The 21,908-nt window shown below is 40.7% G+C and overlaps 1 protein-coding gene across 21 annotated transcripts in view; it reads right to left on the reverse strand.

Moving 5' to 3' along the window:
• Positions 1-1,726: 1,726 nt before the first annotated feature.
• LOC122806573 (regulating synaptic membrane exocytosis protein 1-like) overlaps positions 1,727-21,908 on the reverse strand; it is a 3,343,889-nt gene continuing 3,323,707 nt past the window's right edge. For all 21 annotated transcript variants that reach the window (XM_044077123.1, XM_044077214.1, XM_044077165.1 and 18 more), the window contains 2 exons: positions 5,822-5,961; positions 1,727-3,952 (listed from right to left, as the gene is read on the reverse strand). In XM_044077123.1, coding sequence (XP_043933058.1) covers positions 3,734-3,952; positions 5,822-5,961 — 359 coding nt within the window. In that variant the 3' untranslated portion in view covers positions 1,727-3,733. The remainder of the gene's footprint in view (positions 3,953-5,821; positions 5,962-21,908) is intronic.

Here is a 21,908-nt window from a genome sequence, read left to right on the forward strand (position 1 = left end):
TGGACAAAAGTGCTTAAAAAATTATTTATTTTACATATGGCAGTCTGTTTTTTTTCCAGCAGGTTACGGTACTTTGGTTGCTTTAGTTTGGTTTCAGTGAGTATAGTTATATTCTGTAACAACTCATACTATTTCCTAAGGGATTGAAAAACCTCAGTGGTGTTCCACTGAAAAAAACTGGGACATTCTAGCAACAGTCTCACAGGAAGAGATACCCCACAGGGAGAATCAGAAATTGAGCTCTCCTCTGAGTTAGAATCAGAAATCTGACGGCAAACTTCTGAATCCGTCCCTGCATCTTCCTGTTCAGATTAAGAATCTTGAATTTCTTCAGGAAAAGAGCCACCTCTATTTCTTTTACCAGAAACTATTCTACAAAAAGGATCAGTAGCTTGAATTAACCCTAAGCTAGTCCCAGAGAACTACTTCTATCCAAATAAATTTGAGGAGGAGTAGATACATGTTTGGTTTTCTGTTACTTTTTGACAGGAAAAATGGGGCCATCTGCCTTTCCTGTTCCCTCTATCAGGACAGACAAGAGTGGCTTCCCCTTGCCCACTGAGGGGACTCCTGACAGCTGTACAGGATGCGGCTAAACACCGGACCATAGTGACTGTAGGTGCTACACCAGAGAGATCTGGGGTAAAAATGAGTGGTATGAGATACAACAAATGGCCACAGCAGAGTCACCCACCTGTGGCTGAGGCAAGTTGCTAGCATACTGTGGTGGCAAATGCTGCTTGCTTAACTTTTTCTTTTTGTGACTGGAAAAAGGACAGACCATGGGACTGAAAATCTCTTCCATGGCCAAGCCAAAAGTAATGGCCCTTTCCCAGGGAAGACAAGCAGCAAATGCCAGTAAAACTACTAGTCCACAAAAGTTACTTTTTAAAATGAAAAAAAAAAAAACAGTATAAACCAAATTCAAACACTATGGCAGCTCCACAATGGAAAAATAAATACAATGTCACCACAGAAAATATGTTTACACTACTTTTAAATTGACAGAAAACATAAGTGCCCTATTTAAAAGTATGTTACAGTCTTGAGATAGTCCATTAAAATGTAACACTCCTAGCTCCAAAAATAACTTTCCTACAGAAGAAAGCAATAAAACATCAATAAATTTAAGAAACTGGAAGTTTATGCCCCAAAGAAAATGTATCTGAACAGCAAAGGAACAGTACAAGTCAACTGTCGATCCCAACAACTAAGAGGAGAGTACTCTTCAGCGGCAGGAATGCTGTGAAGGGCTTTGTGCCTAAACTTGTCTTTTAGTCAGCTCAGCTCTATCTGATTGACAGTTTGGACACCTGAATGGTGCGCTGAAGCTTTGGAAGCTGGCTGGCTGTTACAGCCCTGGCAGGATATAAGCCATATAGCTAAGGCTACTGTAGCAGTGATCTATATGAAGCACATTGCTGTAAGTTATGATCAGGTTATCAAAGCTGCAGAGCAATTCATCCTGGGTAATCTATAATAAGGGATAAATGATGTAGATAGAGGGAGTCTGGACAATTTATGCAAAGTGCTAGTTTGCTACCTGGAAAGTTAACTTCACCTTCAAATTTAGAACTGTGCTAAGAAGAGAATCTGATTAGGAATTTCTGTATAGCACTGTGACCAACAAGTTAATACTAAATCCCACCAGGAATTAAAATAGCAAATCAAATGTCACATCAGCATATTAGCTAACAGTTCACAGTAAATCACATCAGCAAGCGAGGACATGAAAAGTCAATTTTATTAAACATGTTTACAGAACATGAACTGGAAGTTAATTTAAAATCACGGGGTATGTTCAGACAAGTGGGTTAAATAGAAATAGATTTCCAATTACCAAGAACTGATTTTGGCCTTTGTAACACTAAGACAGAATAGAACCTAGTTGTTGTAACGCACCAGTGCTCCATATATCCTGCTCAGCAGGTCACACAATAGTCAATTTTTGTCCTGTACAAAGATGGCAGAATATTCCTAACATCTGAAATAATAACAAAGAGTTCACTTGGTGCAGGCAGTATAGTCACGGTATGTGTTAAAATCTAGTGCATACACTGTTTCTACATCTGTAACAGCCCCACAATAAGAATCTATGCCAAAATATGCATTGGAAGGGTTTTGGTCTGTTTATTACTACATCACATTTTCCATTGGGTAAAAAATAAACTTCATCCATAGACATTTGGCACCAGACTAATACATCTAGTCCAGTTAAAACCTGCAAAATGTCTATAAGAAATATGAATGGCTTAGAATTCTTGGTTATCTTCTGATAACAGTTACGAGTAAACTGTACAAGTACATGCAACATACAAGCGGGCCTATGTGGAACTAACACATAATATTAAATAATCTCTTTTCGGTTTGTTTTGTGTTTTTTTTTCCCTATTTTTTTTTTTTTTACAAAATGTGCATGCAGCTCTGAACAGTTTTAAGTCATGCTGCTCCGTCTGTGTGGTCACAAAATTGAACTGCCAATAAAATAAACATATCAATGCAGCTGCACAGTCTGCAGTTTGTAACACATTTATAGAAATTCATAAGGGACTTCAAGGCCGAGAGAGAAAAATCAACAGAATAGAATGCAAATTCAAATTTGGCTTTCATCTTTCAAAAAAGTAACCTATTTTGCGTTAAAAAATCAAGCATTGTGCTTGCATTAATCTCAAAGTAATGTAAACTAAAACTTGATAAAAACACTAATAAGTGCAGGATATTTCAGCTGGAAATTCCAGAGAAATACTTAATTACTCATTTCATGCTCTATCCAGGCTAGAAGTGCCTAAAATGACACGTATCAAAGCAACCTGGGTACAGCTCCAAAGTGTCATATGCTAAACCTCCTTATTCGTCAACATTTTGGGAATTCAGCTATACAGTTTATACACATGAATTAAATTCATTCTTTTAAGACTCTAATAAGAAAACTGCATTACAAGTAAATTTTATTGTCGAAATGAAGACTGATGTTGCTTGTAACAATCTCTGGCAATGGGTGCAAATAGATTGTGAAACGTTTTTCATGCAAACCATCAGAAAACATAAAAATTGCTATTCATAATGCAAACATATCCATCTGTTTAGAAAATAATTTGATATTTTTAAAGTATATTTTAGCATGTTTTAGAAACTGCCAGGCTGGTGGAGCATTTTGACTTAGTAACAAAGATTTTAGAACCAGAACAGAAAATTAATGTTTAACCATAATATGCATGTTCAATTCTTAACTGTTAGAGAATAAAGGATGCTTACAGAGATCTTACTCAGCTTTTCAAGAAAAAGCCAACAAGAGCATCAGTTAGCATCACAGCAATTTTCTTTTTATGAAACTGGCAGATTATCACAGCAAAACACTAGTGGCAGAAATGAGTACAGAAAGAAAGTGTAACACCAGCAAGGTAACACTGTTCACGGTCTTTGTAAAAATGTGAAAAAAAACTTATTGAGAACATCAAAGTCTGCCTTGTTGCTCTTTAAAACTAGAGTTCTTGACTTGGTAACACATTTCCATCACTAACAGTGACTGGTTGGTTGGCTTCTGATTTTTACTGCTTTGTTCTTCCAATTTAGACCAGTACGTAACAATTTTCAGCCCTATTTTTGGAACAGTACTACTGGAAAAACAGAAGTGATTGTCTGGCTCCAAAAATGCTTTGATCTTGTTAGTGTCCAAGTCTGATTGTTATCGTGGGTAATAAATTCTAATTGGGAATCATCCCCCATCAGTTCACTATGATCTAATGCAAGGAGGTCCAGTAGAACTTTCAAGAGAAGACTGGGAAGCCCTGCGAGTTAGGGGTGCCACTGTTGAATCCACCAATGATGAGGGAGGAAACAGTTTGTACCAACCAATCACCACACTGGACAAGTCAAGTTCTTCTAAGAGAATCTGTGCAACCCCCATGAAGCATTTATGATCCATGCGACCATAATCTCCCCATACTATTACCTGAAAAATACAGAAAACATTACTTCAACAAGACACATAATGTGTTAGGTTAAGAATTTGATAGGTTAAAGCAACTGTAGACATATGACTAGCATGGCATTAGTTCCTTCACACTGAATGACAAAAGACAAATAAATTATGCTGCAAGCTTATTTAACTGAAATAAAAATCAGAAGAGCCATACCTATGAAAAATAGGAACACGAAGCATATGTAGCATAATTTTTGTTATATTCTCAAAAACTAGGAGCTGTGTTAATGTCTGTCATTAGAATAAGTTACTTTTCTAAGATTACCCAACCTCCATACTTAGCATACCCATCTCCTTAGCTTACCCCATCTCCATACTCATAAACTGATCTATTACTGAATCCACCATTCTCCTGGTCTGGAAACAATTGTATACCACACCTCTCCATAAGGGTTGTAACTCCTTTAAATCATCTTGTGAGATATACGTCAAGGTCAAGATTGTCTTAACATCAGACTTTTACTATGTCTTAACTTTATTTTTCAGTATGTTTTCAGTTTCTTAATTTATAAATCTGTTCAGTATGTGCCTAATAACAATCTACTAATAAATATCTACCACCTTGCCATGCTTTCATTGATCCTGTAATAAATGGAATGAAAAAGCAGGTAACGAGAAATGCTTAGTTGTATACTGTTGCATGGCCATATGTGCGTATGTGCATATATCTTATGAGCTGAATTTGCCACAGATTTGTTGGGAGAGGAACTCCATAGGACCATAACACTGGCCAGCTCCTTAATGCCAGACTCTCAACTCCAGAGAAAAGAAAGGGTTGACCCAGCCCCAAGAACATGAATGAATGGGCTGAGGGGCTCTCAGTCAGTTTGAGGATTCCTGTCTCTCATCTATGGTGAAATGAATGAAACGCTAGGACACATGGAGGTAAGTCACTGGTAAAGGTCCCAGGGAAGATATGCAAAACACGCACATATGCAGAAGGGCCAGCTACCTGGTGGTGTGAACATTGGCTCTAGATGATGTTCACAGTTGATGCAACACCTCAACCTCATGTTTAAAAATGGGAAAAAAAGAGGATTATGGATGGATGGATGGATGGATGGATGGATGGATGGATGGATGGATGGAGGCACTCCCCCTTTCTCCTTGTTTCTCTATTATTGTGGAGAGGGAGATAGACAGATTAGGCCACATAACCTCATGACTACTGTTTGGCTTCTGCATCCTGAGATGTAGAAAACAGCAAATCACTATTGCTGTATCCACTCTGTAATTGTAACTTTTTACAGTTATTTATGTCTTGTTGTACAACATACCATAGGAATGTAATTACATATTCAGGACTGACAACTGATTACTTCCTTTGAGTGTTAGTGTTATTTTTTCTAGGTTTATGAGTACCCTGACCACATACTTCTAAACTGTATTAATTTGCATATTAGTGGACCTGTGGACCTTTTAAGATGTTTTGTTTTAATGAGTAACTTGCACGTGTCTATATTACTGTTCTTGATATACAACTCTTGTCTGTTCATACTTTTATTTGCTCATACCTTGAAAAATCTTTTTGGATCAGCCCAATTACCTGATCAACAGATAACAAAATTAGATAGATAAAAAGGAATAGGTTGAATGGTCTGTAGCTGTATGACCTCCAAGTTTTCGGAACTAGACAATTTAAGAATGCAGTAAAATGGTTTTAGTAGGCGGTACTGGAAAGTTTATTATAAGACAATGCTGAAAATCATAAAATATTCTAACATGAGAAAGTAATGAACACAACACTGAGCTACGTTTGTAGTGTATTTATTACATGTATCATACTGCACTAACAGTAGACCTTTTACAAACATGAAACAGTTTCAGGTCAATACTAACCTGAAGAACTTTACCGTTTGGACTCTCTTCAAAGAGCAGTGGTTGCTGATACAAAGGATCAAGTGTTTTCCGTGCAATCTTGGTCTTCTTTTTGGCGACACAAACTCCATTCGCTAACAAGTAAACTTTCACATAAGGAGCTAAGAAAAGAAAAAAGACCGGAAACTGAAGTAAACCAAAATTTTTGTATGTATCATGCCGGAAGAATACTGCAAAGTTTGGTTTGCGAAAACTGCATTAATAACTGTGAAACTTACAATGAGTCCATTTCATGATATTCCACAAATTTTGTGCAAGTCCTTAATGCATACAGTTTGATGGCTGTAGTACACTAAGTCAAGCTATACTGAGCACTTTCAATACAAATCTGAAAATGAAAAGTTCTAAACATCATAAAATGGGTTTACCCTTTTAGTACATAAGTGTCGGTAAATGAGACAATATGTAGGCCTTTTAAAGCCATTTTGAAGATGTTTACTACCCAACGTATTGCAAGTACTTGTACTGTAGTCTACACAATCCAAATATATGAATACAACTTAGAAATTCTGTAGAGAATGACAGAAGTCAAACTTACTTAGAGGAATGAAGTATAGAAGAACTGGATATGAATTTACTAACCAAACAAACACTTTTTATGCAGTAAAGAATCATTCATGGTTTTAAAAATCTATGATTCTGACATTAACTGTATAAATGCAAAACAAGCATTTTTAGGGTATATAACATAACTTCACCTGGTTTGGAACAGAAAGTCAAAACTTCATCCCCAAACCAAAACAGAAGTAGCTAATATTCTGATAGACTGCTGCTATTTTATCTAAAAGGGTCCATTTCAATTGAGACTGCAACTGCAAATATGGTAAAAAAAAATTAAGAGCAGAGATGTACTTAGCATAGTCCAAAGTACAGCTCAGAAAAACTATAAGGAAAAATAATGAGACTGCTATCAAAATGTCATTACCAATCCTTTAATCGTGCTAGCATGAATTTTAGCAAATGAAATAATGCTCAGATTAGACACATTGTAAAACTCATGAGTATCAGTAACTAGTAGAGACATGTGACTTTTTTGCTGTTTGTTTTTAAATGCCATTTAAAGGCACATTATCCTAGAACAGGTTTTAGTGTTATGTTGGAGACAGATATGTTGGACGGTGTAGCTTATTTGTCTCACATAGACTGAAGAATGCTGGAAGCAGTCCTGTTGCTGAGCTTGGAGTGACCACTATGATAGCTCTGATAGCCATCTTGGTGGCAGTGCCCTGAGAAAGCTGTGCTGTTTATACTGAGTGTCACCAAGGATATATGAAACTGCCATGGAGTGGGGGACTTATGATTTTGAGTGCAAAATATAAATTAGATCAAATCTATCCATAGGTGGTTTGACTTACCCCAGGGAAATGAATGAAGCTTTATAACTCAGCAAATTGTGACATTTTTTTTACTTCTTCAATCTATGCACATAGTTTTCAAAAAAAATTTTGGATTTTTACTACTGAATGTGATGCTTTTTGTACCTTCCTTTCTATTTGATGACATACCTTTTCATAAAGGTGGACATTATACTATTTTGATTTTTTTTTCTATTTTTTCCCTTTGTAATGAAGAAGGTATTTGATTATTGATTTATTTTTTCCGTACTTCACAGTTATGCAGTCCTTCAGCTTTGAAACTTTAGCATTTACCAGTGCATTGATCACAGAGACATTTACAGCAATTAATGAAATCCATAAAATGTTAGGGAACATAACCAAGATAGCCACCATTTTTAGTAAGCCCTGAGTAGATGTATACTGAAAGAATAGTTGTCTAAAATCTTACCATAACCATAGATGTCCTTCTCTTCTATCTTACAGTATTCGTTACATATGGGAAGTCCTCAACCAAGCGACCTGACATCTGACCAGCAGACAACAGATTTTTAGCTACTGCAAGGTACTTGGGATGGCACACGTATGTGCTGACAATGTCAGCCATAAAAGGACATTCACACGTACAATCCTCAGAACTGTAATACCCTAAAAGGAGCACCAGACCTAAGGAACAATAAAATACCATCCATGGAAAGAAATAAGATGTAGGAGGGAAGGAGGGAGGGATAGAATACTGAAACATAGAGAGAAGGACATCTATGGTTATGGTAAGATTTTATAAAACTATTCTATGTCCTTCTGTTCAGTGTTGCAGTGTTCCTTGCATAGGGGAGAATGCCAGAGCTTAGTAAGAACCCTGGGAGGAGGAAAGAGCAGAGGAGCTTTGAAAAGAAGAGCAAAGGCCATGGAGAATGGTTCTAGCTAACCCTGCTCTGGATCTAGAAATGGTGTCCAAATTGTAATGTTTGGTGAAAGTATGCACAGAAGACCATGTAGCAGCCTAAATCTAAAATAGAATTAGTGTCCAGACCTTTAAAGAATGCACCTAAGGAAGGCACAGATCTCATGGAGTGAGCCTTTACAGGAGCAGAAATGGAAATCATAACAAAACAAAATTGACTTAAAAATCCAAGAAGAAATAATCTGTTTAGAGACAGGCAAATCCAGAGTCCTGGGTGAAAAGGAACAAATAGCTGATCAGACTTTCTGATAGCCTTAGTCTTATCCAAATAAAAACCTGAGTTGTCTATGCATGTCCAAGGTGTGTAAGATCCTCTCACTGGAGAATTGAGGAAAAGGGAAGAAAGTGGGCAATTGAAAAGATTGATTAAGAGACAATTCATTCACCACCTTGGGCATAAAAGAAGGACTGGTACACAAAGAGACCATATACTTGTAGAAAACCAGGAAAGGTGGAGAAGCCATCAAGGCTTGAATCTTAGAATCTTTCTTAGCAGAAGTTAAAGCCAACAGAAGAACTGTTTTCCAAGTACAAAACTTTAAAGAAGCTAAGGCTGCAGGTGCAAAGGGGGCCACAGTAAGCTTCTCTAAAACATAATTTAAATCTCAAGGAGGAGGAACTGGTTTCTTGGGAGGTGTAATATGAAGGACACGTTTAAGAAAATGTTTTACTTCCAATCTGGAAGTCAAAGGTAGAGATAATGGCAGAAATGCAGAAAGAGCTGACAAGTGAACTTTCACTGATGAATAGGCCAAGCCACTATTAAGTAACTCACACAAGTAAGAAAGAACAACTGGAACATCCACTGAAAGTGGATCCAGATTTCGTGAAAGACACCAGATTGAAAATTTCTAGCATTTGGATAGTAATATTTTCAAGTATTCGGCTTTCTGGCCTCCTGCATAACCCTAAACACATTCTGTGAAAAAAAGGTGCCTGAAAGGAATCAAAACTTGAACACCCACAGGGTCAGTTGTAGGGTTAACAAATGTGGATGAATCAGAGATCCCTTGTCTTGTGTGAGCAGGTCCACTCTGTGAGGTAACGTGGTGATTGCCCTTGGCTAAATCCAGAAGAGGAGGGGGCCAATGCTGTCTTGGACAAAAGGGAGTCTTCAGCAGGACATTTTGAATGAGAGGAAGGAGGGGGAATGCATAAAGAAACATTTCCTTCCACAGAAAACATAGAGAGTCCACCTTCCTGGCTAGAAGATGAGTGAGTCTGGCACAAAATAGAGGAAGTTGTCTGTTCAGAGGGGAGACAAATAGATCACGAAGAGGCGTACCCTACCGGTGGACCAAGTCCAGAAACACATTCCTGTGAAGCATCCATTCGTGGGATTGAGTCATGTACCTGCTTAATGAGTCTGGCAAAATACTTTGAGTGGATGGGAAAAACACTGCCTGAAGAGTCACCTGCCAAATCCCATGCCATGACAGCTAACCTGCAAAGAAAGTAAGACCCCCCCCCCTTTGTTGACATACCAGAGAACTATGGTGCTGTCCGTAAACACTTTCTGAGGACCTGGCTGAAAGAGAGGATGAAAGGTCTGCAGAGCTAGAATAAGAGCCCTCATTTCCTTGATGTTGATATAATCTTTCCTTTGAGAAAGAGACCAAAGGTCTTGTACCTTCCTTGAAGCAAAAGTCACCCCCGACTTGTGTCTCAGGCATCCGTTAACAACTGTTGAATACGCTGGGGCAGATAAAGAGGAAGTTCTGGATTCAGAGCAAGTTGTTGAATCCACCAAAGAAGCTCTGTTTTTAGGTATGACAGAAGAGGGATCACAAACTCCAGAGAGTGAACATGCTGCATTCAAACAGATTTGAGGTACCACTGAAATTTCCTCACTGAAATTTCCTCATGTGGAGCTTTGCAAGAGGCAGCATGGGCACTATGGATGCCATGAAACCTAGAAGTCTCAGAAACTCCCTGGCTGTAATGGAAGGGAGAGGCAGAAGATTTTCGAAGAAGGAAGTGAGGGACTGAATTTTGTCTGTTGGAAGAAAAGCTATCATAAGGCCTTTTCTGAACCTGCAGCCTAGAAAGATGTGATCTTGAGAAGGGCACAGGGAAGAGTTTTTGAAATTTATGGTAAACTCTAGACTTTGTAGGAAATGGATGGCAAACTGCAGATTCTGAATCAGTTGTTCCGATACAGGAGCCAGAAAAAGAAGATCATCCAGGTATGGATATACCTGAATACCCCTGACCTCCAGAAAAGCAATTACAGGAGCCAAGCACTTTGTGAATACTGCTGGGACAGTTGAAAGTCCAAAAGGCAAGGCAGAGAAATGAATGCAAAGAAGCCATAGAGAAAAATACATAAACATAAAAACATACAAATTTCCTATAAAGAGGATGGATAGGTATGTGAAGATAAGAATCCTTGATATCTAGAGAGGCCATGTAAGGACGAGGAGGAATCGGGGGAAAGGGAAGTGTGTAAAGACAGCATGCGGAAGGACAGAACTATTAGAAATGGGTTTAAGTGAGAAATATCCAGAATTGATCTCCAAGGACCATCTTTCCTGGGGACAGGAAACATCCTTGAATAAAAACCTCTGCCTCTCTGATCCATTGGCACTTGCTGAACTGTGCCTTGTGAAAGTAACTCTTTTAGAACCTCTCAAAACAAATCCAATTAGTTTGAGGGGGGCTGTGGAATCCCCATGAAAATGGAGGAGATTTTTCCAAGTCAAAAAATAACCCTGTTTGATACTGGAAGGAACCCAAGAATCCTGAGTTATCCTTGTCCAAGGTGGAAAAGAGAGAGAGAAGAGATGCAAAGAGATAGAGGGGTAAGACTTGGAAAAGGCTGGCAGTCACAGAGAACTTGGCCTGGCTGGAAAGGACTGCTGACAGGTAGGCGCAGAGGTAGTAGTCTTAATTGTGGAGGTCTTCTAGCAGTCTTTTTAGGTCTAGAAGAAGCTGAGGGGGAAGATGGACAAGCTGGTATTCTAACAAAAGATGCTTTTGCAGGGAAAATTCTGTGTAATTTTGGAACAGGAGAAACAAAAAGGTGCTTCAAATCTTGAAGTTCCTTTCCCTTCTCTTGCAAGGTCTTAAATAAGTCTGCAGCCACAGAACCAAAAAGAGCAGATTTATCAAGAGGCGCATCCCATAATTTTGCTTTAATGTCATTGGGCAATAGTTAAAGCCTCAACCAAGAGTGCCTTCTGAGAACAGAACCAAATGCAGCTGCTCTAGAGGATGCCTCAACACCATCATAACTGCACCTAACAGAAAACCTAGCCACTTGAGAAGAAGCTGCTGAAATAGACATTACCTGGCTCTTAATGTCAAAATCTGGAAGTTGACCAAGGGCCTGAGAGGCCTGAGAAAGTAGGGCCAAGGATTACCTGGATATATTATTAGGTAATTCATAGCTCTAATGGCTAATGTGGAAGAAGTATAAACTTTCTTACCAAGTTCTTCTAGAATTTTACTCTTCTTATCAAAAGGAAACAATTTAGAGAAAGGCGACAACCTCGAAGAACTGTCTGAAATAATCAAAACAACTGCTGGATCAGCTGAAGGACACTTATAGAAGAACCTACAGTCATCAGACACTTTGTAAAACCTATCTGGCCTCTTAGGAGTAGGAGCCTGAGAGTCAGGGGCTTTGAAAGAGGAACTGAAAGTGTCCAAGAAAGCTGGCAAAACAGGAGGTGCAATGGAAGGAACTTCCATTTGTAGAAGGTCTACCTTTTTGCTCTTCAGAAATCTGTGAGCAGTCTCATTTGAACAATTCCCTCATTTTATTAATTGTTTCTCCAAAAGAAATCTCTTCTACTGGGGAATCCCGCCCCCCCCCCCCATTGGACTCCTCCTCTGGAGAAGCATATTCTAAAGGGGAAGTAATTTGTGTAGCATATGCTAAAGGATCCTAATCAGAGGAAGGCTCATCATCATCATCACCAGAAAATACCTGTTCCCTGACTATTTGAATAGGTGAGGAAATGAGGAACAGAAGCAGCACAGGAAGGCTTCAAAGCCATTAAAGTCTTAATCAGCCCCTGGGAAAAAGTATCCTAGTTAGACTGAAGACAGGAAGGAGCTTGAGAGTGCCTAGTTTTCTGTTTTTTCTTAACATTTATTTCTGTATGATGAGAAGAAGAAGTGCCCGACTTAGGCCTAATGTCTGTGACCGACTGTGGAGCCTGTTCCCTAACCAGAGTGGGAGGTACATCCCCAGGGCCCTATAGCACAATAAGCTAAGGTTCCCAGTATTCATCCAAAATGGACATCTACACTGCCTCTGAGATTAGGTACCCGTCGAGGAATCAGGCCCAACCTCAGAACGTAACACCAGGTTTTCACTAACCACAAGGGATATGTCAGTGGAAAGAGGCACAGCCAAAGAGGATTCAGGCCTAAGCTTGCTCACCTTCTTCTTCAAAATCATCTTAGCCGAAGGACTCCCGGAACCCTCCATAACATCCCTAGCTAGACATTTAAGTCACTGATTCTCTAAGTAAAGATTCAGAGCCAACAGTCGGCTATGTAATGTTTTAGAGAAAAAGGCTTGTCAAATGGAACAGGAATGATGGTCATGATTGGGGCCTAGGCAGAAAAGACAAAGACTGTGGCTGTCTTTATGTGGAACTCTCCTTCCACACCTACACTTGCCCTTCCTGGATATGAACTAAATACAAAACACAGTATCAAAGAAATAAATCCCCAACAGTGCACTTATCTGAAAGCTGGCAGCAACCAATGGAATCAGGCAGCAGACTGATGTATGAGTCAAGTGTTCTGAATGGTGGCAGAAAAGTTCTCAGGTGTGTACGTATGGACGCCCTTTTTAGGCTGCCATTGTAAGCACATATGTGTGACATTCCATGTACCATGCAGTAGCTAAAACCTGTTGTATGCTGGCCAAACGTCGGGTCACTTGGACGGAGGACTTTCCATATGTAAGGAATATGCAATAGTAAATAGAAGAACATTAAACATTTAGGAATGCAAAAATGGTAACAACAAAAGTGTATCCAAAGCATGGAGTTCATGTTCATGTCTGTGTTCATGCCTTGGAATATCTATGAATCTATGAATATATGTATTCTAACTGATTACCTTACTATAGGAACAACACCTAGTGACATTGAGTCGTGAAGCCTATGGGAGTAGATTACACTGGATAACTGGCTGAAACCGGTAAACTTGTAAACAAATGAGCCTGTACTCCATTTTGTACTAGATGTATGAGGGCTGTACTCCATTTTGTACTAGATGTATGAGGGCTGTACTTCATTTTGTACTAGATATATGTGGGCTGTACTCCATTTTGTACTAGATGTCTGAGGGCTGTACTCCATTTTGTACTAGATGTCTGAGGGCTGTACTCCATTTTGTACTAGATGTCTGAGGGCTGTACTCCATTTTGTACTAGATGTCTGAGGGCTGTACTCCATTTTGTACTAGATGTCTGAGGGCTGTACTTCATTTTGTACTAGATATATGTGGGCTGTACTCCATTTTGTACTAGATGTCTGAGGGCTGTACTCCATTTTGTACTAGATGTCTGAGGGCTGTACTCCATTTTGTACTAGATGTCTGAGGGCTGTACTCCATTTTGTACTAGATGTCTGAGGGCTGTACTCCATTTTGTACTAGATGTCTGAGGGCTGTACTTCATTTTGTACTAGATATATGTGGGCTGTACTCCATTTTGTACTAGATGTATAAGGGGTTAGAATAAGAGAGAAGCACAAGTCTTGGCTAATTCTCTTTATTAATATATTGCTAAGCTTTATTGCCCAGAAGTTGTTCAAATTTTAGAACCTCATGACATCCTAAAAACATGAAGTATGTCCAAAATTATAGTATCCAAAGAATTATAAAATCAGAAAATAGTTTACTTGTCACAAAGACTGCAATCTGAAGTAAAGCTGGATAAATAAAAAGTAAAAGAGCTAAGGCACAATTAAAACCCTTTTAAGTTACTGTACACAATCCTGAAAAACAACGATAGATTTATTAACAATATTATAGATAATTATGAGGAAGAGAACTCTGGAATAAAACAAGACTTTATCTATACATGTTACAATTAGTGAACATGTAATTAAAACATCAAGTTGGATCATTTTTTTCCCTGAAAAATAGCACTCCTTGAAAAAAAAGTAGCAATAGGGGGAATATGTGAATCTCAGTACAACTCCTGTGGAGTTGCCCAGAAAATTGTTTACTGTAAACCACACAGAAAGGCTTGAAAAATTAAATAATGGACAAGTGAATAATGAAGAACAGATGACGCTTACCACTTTTGATGCTAAACATTCCTTCTTTATTAAAGAAAGGTTTAGCGGTTTATAAACAATTTATCAAGGAATGAAAATGCAGGAAATGCTCTGTGACGAAGATAGTCAAAGTGTATACTATGTGTATCATCTACTGGCATGATGTGTATCATCTACTGGCATGATGTGTATCATCTACCGGCATGATGTGTATCATCTATTGGCATGATGTGTATCATCTATTGGCATGATGTGCATCATCTACTGGCATGATGTGTATCATCTATTGGCATGATGTGCATCATCTACTGGCATGATGTGTATCATCTATTGGCATGATGTGTATCATCTATTGGCATGATGTGCATCATCTACTGGCATGATGTGTATCATCTATTGGCATGATGTGTATCATCTATTGGCATGATGTGCATCATCTACTGGCATGATGTGTATCATCTATTGGCATGATGTGCATCATCTATTGGCATGATGTGCATCATCTACTGGCATGATGTGCATCATCTACTGGCATAATGTGTATCATCTATTGGCATGATGTGTATCATCTACTGGCATGATGTGTATCATCTACTGGCATGATGTGTATCATCTACTGGCATGATGTGTATCATCTATTGGCACGATGTGTATCATCTACTGGCATGATGTGTATCATCTATTGGCATGATGTGTATCATCTACTGGCATGATGTGCATCATCTATTGGCATGATGTGTATCATCTATTGGCATGATGTGTATCATCTATTGGCATGATGTGTATCATCTACTGGCATGATGTGCATCATCTACTGGCATAATGTGTATCCTCTACTGGCATGATGTGTATCATCTATTGGCATGATGTGTATCATCTACTGGCATGATGTGTATCATCTATTGGCATGATGTGTATCATCTACTGGCACGATGTGTATCATCTATTGGCACGATGTGTATCATCTACTGGCATGATGTGTATCATCTATTGGCACGATGTGTATCATCTACTGGCACGATGTGTATCATCTATTGGCATGATGTGTATCATCTACTGGCATGATGTGTATCATCTATTGGCATGATGTGTATCATCTACCGGCATGATGTGTATCATCTACCGGCATGATGTGTATCATCTATTGGCATGATGTGTATCATCTATTGGCATGATGTGCATCATCTACTGGCATGATGTGTATCATCTATTGGCATGATGTGTATCATCTACTGGCATGATGTGTATCATCTAATGGCATGATGTGTATCATCTATTGGCACGATGTGTATCATCTACTGGCACGATGTGTATCATCTATTGGCATGATGTGTATCATCTACTGGCATGATGTGTATCATCTACCGGCATGATGTGTATCATCTACTGGCATGATGTGTATCATCTATTGGCATGATGTGTATCATCTACTGGCATGATGAGTATCATCTACTGGCATGATGTGTATCATCTATTGGCATGATGTGTATCATCTATTGGCATGATGTGTATCATCTATTGGCATGATGTGTATCATCTACTGGCATGATGAGTATCATCTACTGGCATGATGTGTATCATCTATTGGCATGATGTGTATCATCTACTGGCATGATGTGTATCATCTACTGGCATGATGTGTATCATCTACCGGCATGATGTGTATCATCTATTGGCATGATGAGTATCATCTACTGGCATGATGTGTATCATCTACTGGCATGATGTGTATCATCTATTGGCATGATGTGTATCATCTACTGGCATGATGTGTATCATCTATTGGCATGATGTGTATCATCTACTGGCATGATGTGTATCATCTATTGGCATGATGTGTATCATCTACTGGCATGATGTGTATCATCTATTGGCATGATGTGTATCATCTACTGGCATGATGTGTATCATCTACCGGCATGATGTGTATCATCTATTGGCATGATGTGTATCATCTACTGGCATGATGTGTATCATCTATTGGCATGATGTGTATCATCTACCGGCATGATGTGTATCATCTATTGGCATGATGTGTATCATCTACTGGCATGATGTGTATCATCTACCGGCATGATGTGTATCATCTATTGGCATGATGAGTATCATCTACTGGCATGATGTGTATCATCTATTGGCATGATGTGTATCATCTACTGGCATGATGTGTATCATCTATTGGCATGATGTGTATCATCTACTGGCATGATGTGTATCATCTATTGGCATGATGTGTATCATCTACTGGCATGATGTGTATCATCTACTGGCATGATGTGTATCATCTATTGGCACGATGTGTATCATCTATTGGCATGATGTGCATCAGAACCAACCAGTGAATTGTGGACAACTGTCCATGCAAAGAGGTGCCACATGTTCTCCCCTGTAGCATCTGCACACCCCATATGTCTGCAGACAGACAGATGCAATGACATTCACACACACACACACACACACACACACACACACACACATGACACACACACACACGCATGCACGCGCACACACACACACACACACACACACACACACACACACACACACACACACACACACACATACACACACACACGCACAAAGATGCAGAGGCACACTGTCTACTATGTCTCACACGAACATGGGCCAGACCTCCTGCTTCTTAGCTCAGTTCCTAACTTATACCTGCTTTATCTTTGCTGATTGGGGAGGGGGGGTGAGTGGCAACTCAGCTTATCTCCTCAGACCTCTGCAACCATGGCACATATCAGTTCATAAAAATTTCACTCCCAGACGCCATGACCATGAGAAGCAGACATTATCATAATATGCTGATGAAGGGATAGAGTACCACACCAGCTCCAATTTGTGGAAGCTTTGCAGCATCTCTGTGTTGGGGGTGGGACATGCATGACTGCTGCAGTGCCCTTCTCTGTGCCGCAGCATAACCTGGGATGTGCCTTTATACCCCTTAATATTCTTCCATTCACAAATGGAATTTTATTCCAGGGAATGGTAGTGATTTTATTCAGCTATACAATGCTAAGCAGTCCATCACTATCCTTTATTAGTCAAAAGTTGCATTGTTGAGTTTGTTGTCTACCACTGTATCCCTATAGGTATGGCAGCTGTTAAAGAGGGTTAAAGCTATGAGCTGTAGCTCTGGTAGTACAGGATTTGAATCCTCTGGGTTAAAATAGTGCGCTGTAGGGAGATTAGCTAAATCCCTCGATCAGACAGTGCTTGGGGGAAACCTGACATATGGGCTATGCTTCTCAATGTTCCCCTGGCCTACAGGCCTTGAAGAAAGTACAGTTGTGTACACTTACCATAAATGTAGATATTCAAGTGTATTCACTGTTGCAGTCATCATACTTGGGTTATCCTGCCAGGGGTAGCCCTCAGTCAGCCCAAATACCAGGGGCTTAGTATTTCTGCGTTGGTTGCTGTTGCTTCAGGACTGATGTCAGGTCATCAGTGGTATAAAATCAGGCAACTGATGCCATTACATCAGTTTTTCTTGCCCCAACTGTCAGGAGCCCCCATATAGGGAGCTAGGTTATGGTGGAAGAACACCACCAGTAGAAAGCAAATACCAAAATGTCCCTGTAAGGAGAGGGGAAGAGAGAGAAAGAGAGAGAGAGAGAGAGGCAATGGGGATGGAGGGTGGGAAACCAGGACTGCAACAGTGAATACACTCAGACATCTACATTTATGGTAAGTGTGCACAACATTACTATGTTCTTCGTGCTTCAATGTTGCAGTCATCACACTTGGGTTGATTCCCAAACCTGAAGAAAAGGGTGGAGGCAGTCAAGATGACTGGGGGCTGGCTAGGATGTCCTGAAAGACTGTGGTGGCAAACCCTGCCCTGGATTTGGAGAAGGTAGGCAGGTGGTAATGCTTGGTGAAGGTATGAATAGAAGTCCATGTTGCAGCCTCCAGAATGTCCCTGGTAGGGACCCCTCTGAGAAAAAACGCAGAGGTGGAGGTTGCCCTGATGGAATGGGTCCTGACCCCCTTTGGGGGTGGTTTCCCATGCTGTTTGTAGCAGAAACGGATGCAGTGTGCTATCCATTTGGAGATTGTTTGCTTGGATATGGCCTTGCCTTCTGCTCCTGCTGCGAAGCTGACTAGCAATTGGTCAGTTTTTCTAAAAGATTTAGTCCTATCCAGATAGAATCTGAGCTGTATGTGCACATCTAGAGAGTGCAGAATCCTTTCCTTTCCTCCCTTGTTTTGTGGGTTAGGGAAAAAGGTGGCAAATGAATGGATTGGTTATGAGCTACACTGGGCACCACTTTAGGCATGACAGATGGGTTAGTCCTGAGGGCGACCCTGTCAGCATGGAAAATGATGAAGGGCTCTACAGCCATGAGTGCTTGTAGCTCTGAAACTCTTCTAGCTGAAGTGATGGCCAGAAGCAAGCCTGTTTTCCAAGAGAGGAATCTTAACTCTGCTGAAGCTGCAGGTTCAAAGGGGGGTAGGGTGAGCTTTTCCAACACAAAGTTAAGGTCCCAAGCTGGGGTAGGAGCTCTTCTGGGTGGCCTTAAGTTGTTAGCCCCTCTTAGGAACTGTTTGATGAGTGGGTGTGAGAAGAGAGGTGGCTCTGTGCTGTAATGAGCTGAGATGGCAGAGGCTTGAATTTTAATAGAAGAGAAGGGTAGACCCATGTGTAGTAGGTCTGCTAGGTAATCCAGGATGAGAGGTAGGGAGGGTTGTGCTGTTTCTTCTCCCTTAGCCTGGATCCAGGTGCAAAACCTTTTCCACTTGTCAGCATAAGATTTTCTAGTGCTGGGGTGTCTGGCCTCACATATAACATCTAGGACTTGTTTGCTTGGGCTGGCAGCTTGAGGAGAGATCAGGGAATAAGCCAGGCTGCCAGGTTGAGGGTCTGCAATTGGGGATGCATGAATTCTCCATTCGTCTGGGTCAGGAGTGTTTGGATCTGAGGTAGGTGCCATGGTGGCAGGGGTGACAGGCTGTGCAGCAGTGGGTACCAGTGCTGGCATGGCCAGTCTGGGGCAACCAGGATTGCCCTTGGTTTTTCCTCCCTTATTTTGAGCAGTACCATTAAAATGAGTGGTAGAGGGGGAAATGCATAGACTGAGAGGTTTACCCATTGGAAGGATAGAGCATCCACTTCCAAGCCTTGCTGTGAGGTTCCCTGGTGCAGAATTTGCTGAGCTGATGATTGGAGTAGGAGGCAAAGAGGTCCACCTTTGGGGTGCTCCATTTCTGGGTTACAAGGGTGAAGGTTCTGTGGTCTAGCTGCCACTCGTGTATGTCTAGCAAGTTTCTGCCTAAGTTGTCTGCCAGAGAGTTTAGGGAGCCTGGCAGGAATTATGCTAGCAGTTGTTTTTGCATGGCTGAAGCAGTGTGCCAAAGGGTCATGGCAAGCCTGCAGAAAGGATAAGAGTGAGTCCCTCTCTGCTTGTTGATATACCACATCACTGTGGTGTTGTCTGTTTTGATCAGTACAGGCCCCGGGGAGAGTAGGGTTCTGAAAGCTGTCAGGGCATGCTGAACAACTAGCATCTCTTTTTGGCTGATGTGCAGATGTATTTGATTTGTGCTCCAGTGTCCCTGAATGCATGTGCCGTCCTGGTGTGCACCCTGGGCATAGTCTGATGTGTCTGTGGTGAGGGTCTGGGTGGCATGCGGTTGTGAGACGGGAAGTCCCTTGTTGTTTTTGCATGCTGCTGCCCACCAAAGAAAATTTTTGCTTAGACAGGGTATCATTGGTATGATAGTTTCCAGTTCTTGAGAGTGTTGACACCAAAGGCTTTTTAGGTACCATTGTAGTTTCCTCATATGCAGTCTGGCATATGGAATGAGTAGAGTGCAGGAGGCCATGAAACCTAGTGCTTGCAGGATTTTCCTTGCATATAACTGGATTCTAGTGGCTAGTTGAGAGCAGTAGTCTGTCAGGTAGGCTTGTTTTTCTGGAGTAAAGAATGCCATCTGGAATGCTGTGTCCAGGCTTGCTCCCAGGAATACAATTTTTTGTGTGGGGACTAGTTTTGATTTCTTTTCATTGATAGTATACTCCAGGGAGGTCAGTAGGGCCTTTACAAAGGTCAGGTGCTGTAACAGCTTTTCCTGACTGTCTGCCTGAATCAGGCAATCATCTAAGTAGGGATAAATTTTAATCTTGGTATCGCCAGAAAGGTGTTTAGAATGGATAGATCGAGGATTGGGCACCAGTTGCCCTCTTTTTTGGGGTACCAGGAAGAGTCTGGAATAGAAACCTTGGCCTATCTGGTCTGCAGGAACATGCTGTATTGCCCTCATGGTGAGCAGGGAAAAGACTTGCTTTTTGGCCTCTGCCCACTGGTTTGGAGGAAGATCTGGGAACCCTTTTGGGGTTAGCAGAGTGTGGAAATAAAATTTGTATTCCTGGGACACTATGTTGAGGACCTATCAGTCGTTGGTAATAGAGGCCCAGTTGTTTGCATGGAAGGACAGTTTTCCTCCTAGGGGCACAAGCAGGTGGGCAGAGGTAAGGGGTGGAGGTGTAAAGTCATTGTGAGTTCTTACCATAAAGGGGTGGCTTAGCACTCTCTGCTTTTGAAGAGGAGGAACTCCATTTCTTAGATCTCTACATTCTCTGGGAAATCTGCTTCCCCTGGGTCTGGGCTGAGCTGGCCTGGAGGGGGGCTGGAAAGGACCAGTGCTTGGAGGGGCAATGCCTATTGAACCTCGGAGGCTGGACCTGTAAAAAATCTTTAACTGTCTGCATAGATTTAGCTTTTTCTTCCATCTTTTTTAAGACCTCTTCTGCCTTTGTGTCAAACAAATTGTCTATGTTCAATGGTGCGTCCAATAATTTTGATTTGACATGGTCTGGCAAGGTCTGTTCCTTAAGCCAAGCAAGCCTTCTAAGGACAGAACCAGTGACTGCTGCCCTGCAAGATGCTTCTAGGGAATCAAAGCCACATTGCAAGGTGTGCTTAGTAACTTGGCTTGCAGAATGCATAAGCTCTTGTAATTCTTTATTTTCTGCACAAGCAGGAAAGGAAGATATTTTTTGTTTGAGGAGTTCCATGGTATGCTACTGATATTTCAGCATGTGGAACTGACAATTTAGTGCTCTAATAGCAAGGGTTGCAGAGGTGTATACTTTTTTACCCCATCTGTTTAAAGCTCGGGAATCCCTGGCTGAGGGGGTGGGATTCTTAGCTGAGGTTGCTTTAATTCCTGTAGGTCCTTGGGAGAGTAGGATTTTTGAAAAGGAATTTGTGAGAGTCGGGGACTCTGTAGTATTTTTTTTTATTTTTATTTTTATTTTACATTTGTTGACCGGGATAGTCCGACTGGATATATGTCCATTTTCAGTGGAGGCCCGGGGAGGAAAGCTCCAAGAAATAAAAAATCTAATAACAATGTTACATGTTAATCAGATAATACCTGTCAGGTTTCCTGGGAGCAGGAGGAAGGGTGTCAGGAGTCAAACTGGATTCCAGAAAAACATCATCCACAACATCCAGGACAGAAGGAATGGCTAAAGGTCTGTGCTGTGGTAA

Source organism: Protopterus annectens, chromosome 1.part1, assembly GCF_019279795.1.
Source record: "Protopterus annectens isolate FY-2018-M chromosome 1.part1, PAN1.0, whole genome shotgun sequence".
NCBI classification, from domain to species: domain Eukaryota; kingdom Metazoa; phylum Chordata; order Ceratodontiformes; family Protopteridae; genus Protopterus; species Protopterus annectens.